The sequence below is a fragment of the Podarcis bocagei genome, assembly GCF_964188305.1.
Source record: "Podarcis bocagei genome assembly, chromosome: 3".
Lineage (NCBI taxonomy): Eukaryota > Metazoa > Chordata > Lepidosauria > Squamata > Lacertidae > Podarcis > Podarcis bocagei.
The window spans coordinates 90,534,681-90,546,852 of record NC_138127.1 but is presented as its reverse complement, the minus strand read 5'-3'; the positions used below and the strand labels follow the sequence as shown (position 1 = coordinate 90,546,852).

Here is a 12,172-nt window from a genome sequence, read left to right as displayed (position 1 = left end):
GACTAGACTTGGCTCTGTTGATCCACACAGGATATTAGTAATGGCAGTGGTTGTAACCTTATTAGTCACGTGTTACCTAAATGGTCTCCAAGCAACTTCCATTTAAAAACATACACCTAAATACATTCTACCAGGAGTCCCCAAACATTTTCCAAAGAGGGCCAGATTTGATGAAGTGAACATGTGTGAGGGCCGACCAAAGTTTTTTAGGATTGAAGTTGTTGAGCTCCCCCCCCCCAATTTTACCCCAATGCTTTACCCCAATTTTACCCCAATGAGCTTTTTTAAAGGATTTTACCCCAGGACATATACTGCCACAGGGGCCGGATTAAATCGAAACGGCCCCCTAAACGGACTTTGGACATGCCTGCATTATACCATGGCATAGGGTGGGGAGGGGAATAGTGATTGATAGATTTTGATTTATTTAAAAAAGTCCCATTTCCAAATACCTCAAAATATTTACAGGTGATTGACTAGATAGGCCTTGGTCTTACACAGATGGGCTTTTCTTATGTTCTTAATTCCATTTAAGTAGGGTTATTGTTGGTGGGTGTGTGGGTGTGCAAGATACTATTTAGAAGTTTTGGTAAGAAGAAAACGCCTCTGTTCAGCCCAGAAGCTTTGCCTCTGGGTCCATATATAATGGGTAGGACTGCTGTTTTACACACCAGAAAGGAAGTTTTTATTGAATCAGTGCAGCCTACTTCTATGTAAATCTAACCAGCAGTTGGATTTGGGCTGCAAGTCTTAGACCAAATCTCTCCCAGGAGTAAGCCCACTGGCATTCAGCACGATATATTTCTGAGTAGAGGTTTGTAGGATTGTACGATTAATTAGCCACATGCTCACAAAAATGATGCAATTTGTTTCAACAGGGCTTCATCCAGGGCTATTTTTCTAGAAAAAGAAGTGCTGGAACTCACAATGAACGCCTCCCTTATTTTCTTATAATGGCAATGGCGCCCATCTGAGAGGTGCCAGAACTGAGTTTTGGCTTTAAAAAAAGCCCTGGTTTCATCAGAGCTAACTTTAACTGTGTCAGAATACAGTGGTACCTCTAGTTGCGGACTTAATCCGTTTCGGGGTGCCGCCTGCACCCCGAAAATTCCTCAACTAGAGCGCCTCTTTGGCGCATGTGCGCGGCGCGATTGAGTGCTTCTACACGTGCACAAAGCGCTCAGATCGCTTCTGCGCATGCGGCAAATCCAGAAGTAAACACTTCCAGGTTTGCCGCATTCGTAAGCTGAAAGTCCGTAACAAGAGCGGAACGCAACACAAGGTATGACTGTACTTTTAAAAAAAGAACAACAGAGACTCCGAGCTAGAGCTGAGACACAAGAAAGAGAGCGGTTTCCTCTGAGGCAAGCATGGGACTTCTAGTGCCAACATTTTAACTCTGCATGTGTGGATATAGCATGGTCAGTCTGCCTTGAGGTTCTTGCAAATGGTAGTTAGATTTTGTTGGCTGTTATAAATCTCCCTCTTCTCCCACTTAATATGAACCGCTGCTTAATACGCATACAGTGTTGGTGTTAACTGTAGTGACATTATTAATTGGTCTACTTTATGCTTTTTGTGTTTTATGCTTATTTAAACTTTTGATGTGCTTTAAAATTAAATGTTAAGGGATAGTTCAACAATGCTATACAGTATTGCAATGCATTGCCGTTGCTGTGCTTTATGGCTCTTTTTTATCATTAACATGTGTTGTTACATTACTTTATTTTCTGAGAGCCACTCTGAGAACAATGTATTTATGGAAAATGTGGTGACGACGATTATAACTGGGCAATCAGTTCATGGCTGAACTGAGAATTAAACTTGCTTCTCTCCAGTGACCACGCTGACTCCCATTTCTTAAGAAAGAGACAATTACTGGTGTGGTGTTTAGAATTATAATCTTCCACACACTCACAGTGCACTTCTAATTACCGTATTTTTTGCACCATAACACTCACTTTTTTCCTCCTAAAAAGTAAGGGGAAATGTCTGTGCGTGTTATGGAGGGAATGCCTACGGGTGGCATGCCTACGGATTTTCCTCCTCTAAAAACTACATGCGTGTTATGTTCTGGTGCGTGTTATAGAGTGAAAAATACGGTACTTTTTTAAAAAAATCCAGTATGTGTAACTGATGGAATGGAAGACGAGGTTGTTCATAGCATGCTGTTGTCATAGTAGTACTGGACTCACCAAATCTGCATTGAGCAGATTTAAAATACTAACTAATGTTGGGCCATGGAAGCATATTCTGACATGCTACTTTCTCCATGGAGTGCATGTTTACAACCATTTTTTTTTGGGGGGGGGGAAATTAAGCTAACAATGTAGACACAAAGAAAAGCAAAGGTGCAACAGATATGACTCCTGTTAATGCTGATCTAATCAGCACTGCAGTCAACGTATCAAGAAAACCTCAAACATCTCCAAATTCAAAATGCCGTATCCAAAAACTCTGTTGCCATAATTTTACTCTGAAACATCCCATTACAAGTAATTTCCTTGTTATTGACAACCTGGCAAAAGATGCTGTAGGAAACCATCTTAGAATGACCAGTAGCATTATAAATCAGTTACTGACAGTAAATTGGTATTTCCATCAATAAAAGGTTATTATCACAAGCAACATGGAGGGTCACTTGAAAGGCTGGTATATAGTAGAGAGTTTTTTTTGTTATTAGAACAAGATGTTTCAGTTCCTCTTAAAATATATTTTATGGCATGGTAATAAAAAGGGAGGTGTGTGTTATTAGACAAGAAGTATTATTATTATTCCAGAATTTTCTATTCTATTCTATTTGAATTAAGTTCAGAAGTCAATGACCTGCTTTGAGGCATATGAACACATAATGTTTAAAGTCTAAAGGCACATGAGGTGTCAACCTTCCTGAACTTTTGGGTTTGGTCAGTGCTGAGGTCAGAAACATTCTGAAAAACCCATATACCCATGGAAATCAATTGGGATATATAACTCTTCACTACCACCCTAAATTATACTGCTGAATTAAGCAGAGTTTGGGATAACCAGAAATTTATTTTTGTGTGATCTCCACTCAGTTCTGCTACACAAAACAAATTCCTGGGCTCAGAATCCTTTAAATCTAAGTTTAGGCTCTCTCAAGCCTAATGTTTATCTGTTTCTCCAATATAGAGCTAGGGTAGTTCAGAAAGGCTGGGGAGGGGGGTACGTCCATTGTCTGTGCCCAACTGCCTGAACATGTGTACATATGCTCATGCCCAGACCTAGGTTTTAAAGACTTTTCAAACGCCATGTAGATCTTCTCACTTTTCATTATGCTTCCCAGTGGCACGCAACATGGACTTGGGTTATCAACAAGGAATTCCATACATGGTATCCGATGAGCAGCAATTGTGTTTGCAAAAAATTCTAGTAAAGCCCTGCCTTGCAAACAGAAGGTGTTGCAATGTGGGTCTAGCTCTGGTTTCAAATTCCTACTCAACCGTGAAGTTCACTGAGCAACTTTTGGCCAGTAGCTCACTCTTTCTCTCTTCCCCCTCTAATCTAGCTCACAAGATTGCTTTAAGTATAAAAGTGGGGAGAGAAGCCATTCTAACTGCTCTGAGCAACTTGGCAAAAATATATATTTTAAAATGCAGTAATTGATTTAAAACAAACAAACAAAACTCAAGATGAATATGAACGGGGCAGGGTGCTGCAAGCATAAAATTATAGCCTGCCTCCTAGGTGTTACTTAAAAAAAATAAAAGTATCTTCATGAAATCCTTGTATAAACGTTAGGATTTTCTTTGATCTAAGCTGAAGCAAAGAAGAACAAAGACATTCCAGGTTTGGTATTAGTCCAGCAAGATGGCCCATCCTCCCACCCAAAAATCCCAGTAATTTGCATCAACATTGAAGAATACAGGGTAATACTGTATTGGCTCGAATATAAGCCACACTTTTTTCCCCATATTCCGTCCATGCAGAATACAAGTGTGGCTTATATTCATGGCCTTACGCAGCGTGGCGCCCGCCCACCGCTCCTGAGCCTCCCCCAAGCTGGCAGGGGAAGGGAGGGAGGCCGCCAGCAAAGCGGCGCAGTTCCCCCCCAGGAAGTAGAATCATAGAATCATAGAATCATAGAATCATAGAGTTGGAAGAGACCACAAGGGCCATCGAGTCCAACCCCCTGCCAAGCAGGAAACACCATCAGAGCACTCCTGACATATGGTTGTCAAGCCTCTGCTTAAAGACCTCCAAAGTAGGAGACTCCACCACACTCCTTGGCAGCAAATTCCACTGTCGAACAGCTCTTACTGTCAGGAAGTTCTTCCTAATGTTTAGGTGGAATCTTCTTTCTTGTAGTTTGGATCCATTGCTCCGTGTTCGCTTCTCTGGAGCAGCAGAAAACAACCTTTCTCCCTCCTCTATGTGACATCCTTTTATATATTTGAACATGGCTATCATATCACCCCTTAACCTTCTCTTCTCCAGGCTAAACATGCCCAGCTCCCTTAGCCGTTCCTCATAAGGCATCGTTTCCAGGCCTTTGACCATTTTGGTTGCCCTCCTCTGGACACGTTCCAGTTTGTCAGTGTCCTTCTTGAATTGTGGTGCCCAGAACTGGACACAGTACTCCAGGTGTGGTCTGACCAGAGCAGAATACAGTGGCACTATTACTTCCCTTGATCTAGATGCTATACTCCTATTGATGCAGCCCAGAATTGCATTGGCTTTTTTAGCTGCCGCGTCACACTGTTGGCTCATGTCAAGTTTGTGGTCAACCAAGACTCCTAGATCCTTTTCACATGTACTGCTCTCAAGCCAGGTGTCACCCATCTTGTATTTGTGCCTCTCATTTTTTTTGCCCAAGTGCAATACTTTACATTTCTCCCTGTTAAAATTCATTTTGTTTGTTTTTGCCCAGTTCTCTAATCTGTCAAGGTCGTTTTGAAGTGTGATCCTGTCCTCTGGGGTGTTAGCCACCCCTCCCAGTTTGGTGTCATCTGCAAATTTGATCAGGATGCCCTTGAGTCCATCATCCAAGTCGTTGATAAAGATGTTAAATAAGACCGGGCCCAAGACAGAACCCTGTGGCACCCCACTAGTCACTCTTCTCCAGGATGAAGAGGAACCATTGATGAGCACCCTTTGGGTTCGGTCAGTCAGCCAGTTACAAATCCACTGAGTGGTAGCAGAGTCAAGACCGCATTTTACCAGCTTCTTTACAAGAATATCATGGGGCACCTTGTCAAATGCCTTACTGAAATCAAGGTAGGCTATATCCACTGAGTTCCCTTCATCTACCAGGCTTGTAATTCTGTCAAAAAATGAGATCAGGTTAGTCTGACATGACTTATTTTTCAGAAATCCATGTTGACTATTGGTGATCACAGCATTCCTTTCTAGGTGCTCACAGACTGTTTGCTTAATGATCTGCTCCAGAATCTTCCCTGCTATTGATGTCAGACTGACTGGGCGGTAATTATTTGGGTCCTCTCTTTCCCCCTTTTTGAAAATAGGGACAACATTTGCCCTCCTCCAGTCTGCCGGGACTTCGCCTGTTCTCCAGGATTTCTCGAAGATGACTGCCAGTGGTTCTGAGATCACATCTGCCAGTTCTTTTAATACTCTTGGATGCAGTTCATCTGGCCCTGGAGACTTGAATACATCTAAACTAGCCAAATATTCTTGTACTGTCTCCTTAGTTATTCTGGGCTGTGTTTCCTTTGCTGAATCATTTGCTCCAAATTCTTCAGGTCGGGCATTGTTTTCTTTATCGGAGAAGACTGAGGCAAAGAAGGCATTGAGGAGTTCAGCCCTTTCTGTGTCCCCTGTTTGCATTTCACCATCTTCTCCTCTGAGTGACCCCACTGTTTCTTTGTTCTTCCTTTTGCTACGAACATACCCATAAAAGCCTTTTTTGTTGCTTTTAACCTCTCTAGCGAGCCTGAGTTCATTCTGTGCTTTAGCTTTTCTGACTTTGTGTCTACACGTGCTGGCTATTTGTTTGAATTCCTCTTTGGTGGTTTCCCCCCTTTTCCATTTTTTGTACACATCCTTTTTTAATCTTAATTCAGTTAAAAGTTCTTTAGATAGCCACCCTGGCTTCTTTAGGCACCTTCCATGTTTCCGTCTCATTGGTATTGCCTGACGTTGTGCTTTTACTATCTCCCTCTTAACAAACTCCCAGCCATCATGAACTCCCTTTCCTTTTAGTATTACTGTCCATGGGATCTCACCCAGCACTTCCCTAAGTTTTATGAAGTCGGCTTTCTTAAAGTCAAGAAATTGAGTCCTAGTATGCTTGGCTGCTCCTTTCCGCTGTATAGTAAACTTCAGAAGAGCATGATCACTCGCGCCTAATGATCCTTCCACTTCTACCCCACTAACCAGGTCATCAACATTGGTTAGGACCAGATCTAAAATGGCTGTTCCTCTTGTTGCTTCTCCCACTTTCTGGACAATGAAGTTGTCTGCAAGGCCAGTGAGGAATCTGTTTGACCTTATGCTCTTGGCTGAGTTTGACGTCCAACAAATATCCGGGTAATTGAAGTCCCCCATTACTACTATCTCCCTTCCTTTTGCATGCTTGGCCATCTGTTCCAGGAAGGCATCATCTATGTCCTCCGTTTGGCTTGGGGATCTATAGTAAACTCCCACAATGAGGTCTCTGTTATTCTTCTCTCCCTTAATTTTGAGCCAAATGCTCTCACATTGGCTTTGAGGTTCTAAATCTTGGATCTCTTCACAGGTATACACATCCCTGACATATAACGCCACTCCTCCTCCTTTCTTGTCTGGTCTGTTTCTCTGAAATAGATTGTATCCCCCCATTATTACATTCCAATCGTGGGACTTATCCCACCAGGTTTCAGTGATGCCTATTATGTCATATTTAGTTTGCTGTACCAAGAGCTCAAGCTCATCTTGTTTATTTCCCATGCTTTGCGCATTAGTGTACAGACATTGAAGTCCATTAATCATTCCCCCGTGTCTCTTATTTAAGGATTTTTTCCTCCCACCACTAGGTCCGCGTGCTGTTTGCTCCATTTGGTCTATGACATTTGGATGATCATCTTCATTAATTGATAGACTCCTACCTTCAGGAGCACTGTCTCCCTCCCCCACATTAGTCAGTTTAAAGCCCTCCTGATGAGGTTTCTGAGATTTTTGGCAAAAACATTCCTCCCAACCGTTGTGAGGTGCAGCCCATCACTTGCCAGAAGTCCATCTTCAAGAAACTGCAGTCCGTGATCTAAGAATCCAAACCGTTCCTGTTTACACCATTTGCGAAGCCAGCTGTTCACTTCCACTATTTTCCCCTCTCTCCCTGGGCCACGTCGTTCAACTGGGAGGACAGACGAGATGACAATTTGTGCATTTAGTTGCTTCAATTTCCTGCCGAGAGCCTCGTAGTCTCTTTTGATCTTCTGGAGGCTATTGCTTGCAGTGTCATTGGTTCCCACATGAACCAAGAGGAAGGGGTATTTGTCAGTGGGTTTTATGATTCCTTGCAGTCGTTCAGTTACATCTTGGATCTTAGCCCCGGGGAGACAGCACACTTCCCGAGACATCTTGTCAGGCCCACAGATCACTGCTTCTGTTCCCCTCAGTAGGGAATCCCCTATCACCACTACACGCCTCCTCTTGGGTTTGGTCGGGGTTCTTCCGTGAGCTGTCCGTTCCAAGGTCGCCTGCACATTCCCTGAGGACTGACTTTGCTGCTCGTCTTCATATACCTGATCGACTGTAATGAGGGAGAGATCCTCAAATGGAGTCTGCTCTTCGTCTTCCATGCTAGGGGAGAGGACCTCAAAGCGATTGTGTATTTCTAAACAATCAGAGTGAACCCTGGGCCTCCTACTTCTTTGAGTCACGTTTCTCCATATATCTGGCTCCTGTGTTGATGAACTAGCCTCCTTCTCAGGGGAGTCCCCTGTCTCCTCCTTGGTGGGGACGGTGTGCTCTGTTGCTTCCAAGAAGAGCTCCAGCTCTCTAATTCTTTGGAGCGTAGCTACACGTTCCTCCAGTTGCTGGACTTTGTCTTTTAAAAGGGCAATCAACATGCAATTGCTGCAGGTGAAGCTGCCTGCAACCTTTGGCAAGATGGCAAACATTGCGCAGGAATCGCAGGCGACTGCAGCTGTTCCCTCCCCTTCCATCTTGAGATCGTGTTGTTGGGGGTGGCTACAGAGGTCCTCCATCATAAAAAGCTTGAAGACAGGACAAATAACTTCGCCCACAAAAAAAACCCTAGGTCTCCCCCAACAAACGTTTGAGACTAGCTCCCCTAAATCTAAAAGATGGATCAAACACACACACAAGAAAACCCTTTTTGCTCCTTCTTCAACTGCTGCCCTACAAACTCTGAAGTAGCCCTTTTTTGTTTTGTTTTTCTTTCTCCACCCCTCCAATTTTAAAGGTGCGGCTTATTTGCGGTGCGGCTTATATTCAGGCCAATACGGTACTTAAGGTATGCCTAAAAATCTGTTTGGTTATAATCACGACATCAGCTGTAAAATATCTATTGGGGAAAGTTTTCATGACTTTTCCACTATTTGTCTCTCTGTCATTGCCCTCCTTCCACCCAAATCTCTGGTTAAGTGAAAGTCAATCCAAGATGGAACCGCACATGTTAGAAGAGTCTTATGGTTCCATTTAAAGCCAGATAATCAACTCATATTTATTTAATCCAGTTTTGATAAGTCTTCAGTAGGTGTGTCAATCCACTCAGCAACCAATGCAACTATGTCATAGCACTATGTAGGATTCCTCCCACGGATTTCTGCCTGACTTGCATACATTTCAATAGCAAAATTTGATTTTTTTTTTAATCACTAACCATTTATTTTTCTTTGCAGAATAGCCCTCCAGATATTGTTGGACCCCAGATCTCATAAACCCCATCCAGCATAGCCAATGGTCAGGGATGATGGGTGCTGTAATCCAAAAACATCTGGGAGGGTCACGGGTTCCCCATCCTTTATACAGATGGATAGGACACAAATATATTTCAGTGCACATGAGCAACGGGTGTTCTTTCTCTTTGGACCGGTTGCTTGGGTAAGCCACCATGGGAAAAATAATTGGATCAGTGCTTGTTTTGGAAACAATGCCATTCCACTCCCACTCCCCAATAAAAGGGCACAAGTGCCAAGATCCATTCAGAATGTCAATGTGATTAAATCAGCAAGAGTTGCCACTCACAGAAGCAACTTCTGCTGTTAAGTACAACTCTTATCAACTGAATCAAGATATCATTTTACCTACATTGTCCGCCGCATTTGGCAGATCCAGCACGACAACAAGAAACTATGTCCATTATCTACCACAACTATATATTTGTCAACCGCAAGATGCATTACTTGCACATTAATCCCTCGAAGCTTACCTAGCCAATTGTTTTCAATGGTATTCAATCTCTATATAGATGCTATAGCATAAAGGTCACATTGAGATCTGACGTAAAACCCATTGAAAATTGCATGCTACTCAGTAGGTGCAGCTTACCTATGGAGACACAATGGGGTGGGGTGGCGGGAAAAATTAACACAGAGGATTGCCAGATAATGTACGCCTCACACTTTTACCACACCTTCCCACTAATTATAAGCCATTGCTATTACTATTAATTGGTAGTAATCGGCCCAAACCGGGGACTTGGGTTACATAACTTTATCCAGGACAAGAGAAGTCTATCCAAAGAAGGCTGTCAAATCTAAACCAAGGCAAAGTTGTAGGACTGGAAACTAAAACCCAAGACAGTGGTACCTCGGGTTAAGAACTTAATTCGTTCCGGAGGTCCGTTCTTAACCTGAAACTGTTCTTAACCTGAAGCACCACTTTAGCTAATAGGGCCTCCTGCTGCTGCCACGCCGCTGGAGCACGATTTCTGTTCTCATCCTGAAGCAAAGTTCTTAACCTGAAGCACTATTTCTGGGTTAGCGGAGTCTGTAACCTGAAGCGTATGTAACCTGAAGCGTATGTGACCCGAGGTACCACAGTACAGTTTTCATTTCTCCTTCATTAAAGAAGATGGAGGCTTTCAATAAAGATTCATCCATTTTAGAGGGACTATTTTATACCAAAGATGAAGCGATGGGTTTGCTATTACCTCACAGAATGGCCTGTTTGGTTTGTTGGGGGCCTGTAAACCACAGCTTCCCAGTATTGGTGTCATGGGAAACAAGTATTTAAGAAACCCAGATTACCTTCACCAAAACGATGTGTGTGAGGGAAAGAGAGACAGAGAAGGGTGAGGAAGGAGCATGTGGGGGCACGGGGCTCACTTTCAGCCTAAAACTGGTTTAAAAAATGGAAAGCCTGAACCAGGCAATGTACCACCGAGGTTTTACAAGCACAAGGAATGAGAGGGTGAAGAGTCACTTGACGAGTCAAAGCTTTTCTTGATCTCCCAGAGAAAATGGCTGGCGCAGAGTCATCTCTCACAAAAGTGACAACCAGAGCATTCACTGAAGGAGGATGTAGCCATGTGGGCTGAACACTACTCTTCTGTTACGTGAAGGCATTACTGTCAACAAATAAATAAATTTACACACACACATAGGAACAGCTTCGTCAGCACAGCAGGATTTTGTGCTGCCATTTTGGTTATTTAGAGAAGGCTCTGAGAAGGGTCTCTTTGTGGTTAGCAACTGCATGGGAAACGAAAGTTTACAACACACCAGTATTAAATTTCCACCGAGTCTTCTGCTTATTTCTCTCCCCCCCCCCCCTTTTCAGGTTTGTACATGCCCACATAAAGAGGAAAGCTGCTGTTGTGCTTATTTCTAGCACACTTAATGCTTCCCATTATGCAACAGCTCAGGGCAACACCAAGGCACAATAGAAAGGATTATTTGAATTCAAACATCACTGTTTATTAGTGACAGCAAAAACACTCTTGCAAACACTTTAGATAGCTAATAATAACAAATGAAGATAAAAGCTCCTTTAGCATAACAATTAAAATGCTGAAATATGAACTGGAACCTATTAATACTGCCAAACCAAGAAAGCCCATCCTAACATTCTTTCTTTCTTTCCTTCTTTCTTTCTTTCTTTCTTTCTTTCTTTCTTTTACTAATTAAAACACACAAACTTGCATAAAGTATTTAGCGCTACATTTGTAAGCAGCCACTTGCTTACTCACCCATGGTAAGTAAGTGTCACTTCCAATCTGCAAGGTAAGGCATGTTTTTTTGTCACTAAGTGCAGAGTTAGTTGGCTCACTTGTTTGTTAGTTTCTTTGAGGTATTTCCCTGGTCACCTTTTGCATACAAACACGTGAAGGGGCGTTACAGTAAAATAATTAATAAATTAAATGTGATAGGCGTGTAGCAAAGCTTATTTTGGAAAATGGTTGTCCAGACAATATACTTTTTATTAGAATCAATGAACCTATGGATTCCCGCCGGAGCGGTACCTATTTATCTACTTGCCGGAGTGGTACCTATTTATCTACTTGCACTTTGACGTGCTTTCGAATGGCTAGGTGGGCAGGAGCAGGGACCGAGCAACGGGAGCTCACCCCATCACGGGGATTCAAATTGCCGACCTTCTGATCGGCAAGTCCTAGGCTCTGTGGTTTAACCCACAGCGCCACCCACGTCCCGTCTAACAAGGTATGTATAGACATGCAAATTGGTTCTGTTCTGTTCTTTTTATATACTGAATGCTTTTGTTTTGGGACAGAAACTGGATCAGAGCCTGCATATCGCACTCTGCATTTTCTCCAAGGCAGCACTGCTTCCATTCCGCTGTTTACGTTCTAAGTTTCCACGATAAGGAAACACAAAGCAAATTGGAGGCGGAGGCGGTGGGAGAAAGCTCATCTATTGCATATAATTTGTGGACCATGAATCCCAAACACATTCACGGGATGGCTTCCATTCCAGGCAAACGATGAATAAGTGAACAATGGCAATTTCCACTGGGATTGTGCAGCTTCCAATATCTTCACCTCGGAGCATACATACCCTCCAACAGTCCTCGGATGAAAACGAGGCTGGGGCAGGGATGCCAACGCCACAGCTGAACGCAGCAAGTCAGAACCAAGTGATTGTAATGGGCGCTCTTCAGTGCCCATGACCCCTCAGTGCCCCTCGCGGCTGGCTCTGCCCCCCCTTCATTTCCCTACCCACCACTTTCTTTATGAGAGACTGAGGAGCGGGGAAATGATGACAAACTTCCTAACAGGCATTCA

General features: G+C 43.2%; 1 protein-coding gene across 4 annotated transcripts in view; it reads right to left on the bottom strand.

The window, feature by feature from the left end:
- EPAS1 (endothelial PAS domain protein 1) overlaps positions 1-12,172 on the bottom strand; it is a 132,626-nt gene that overhangs the window by 99,045 nt on the left and 21,409 nt on the right. For 2 of the 4 annotated variants that reach the window (XR_014006495.1, XM_081188495.1), the window contains exon 1: positions 11,946-12,070. The exons of the other annotated variants lie outside the window; for them this stretch is intronic. Coding sequence is in view for 1 of the 2 variants with exons in the window: in XM_081188495.1 (XP_081044621.1) it covers positions 11,946-12,055 (110 nt within the window). In the remaining variant the exon portion in view is untranslated. Of the gene's footprint in view, positions 1-11,945; positions 12,071-12,172 lie in introns of those variants that run through there. 4 annotated transcript variants of the gene reach the window in all.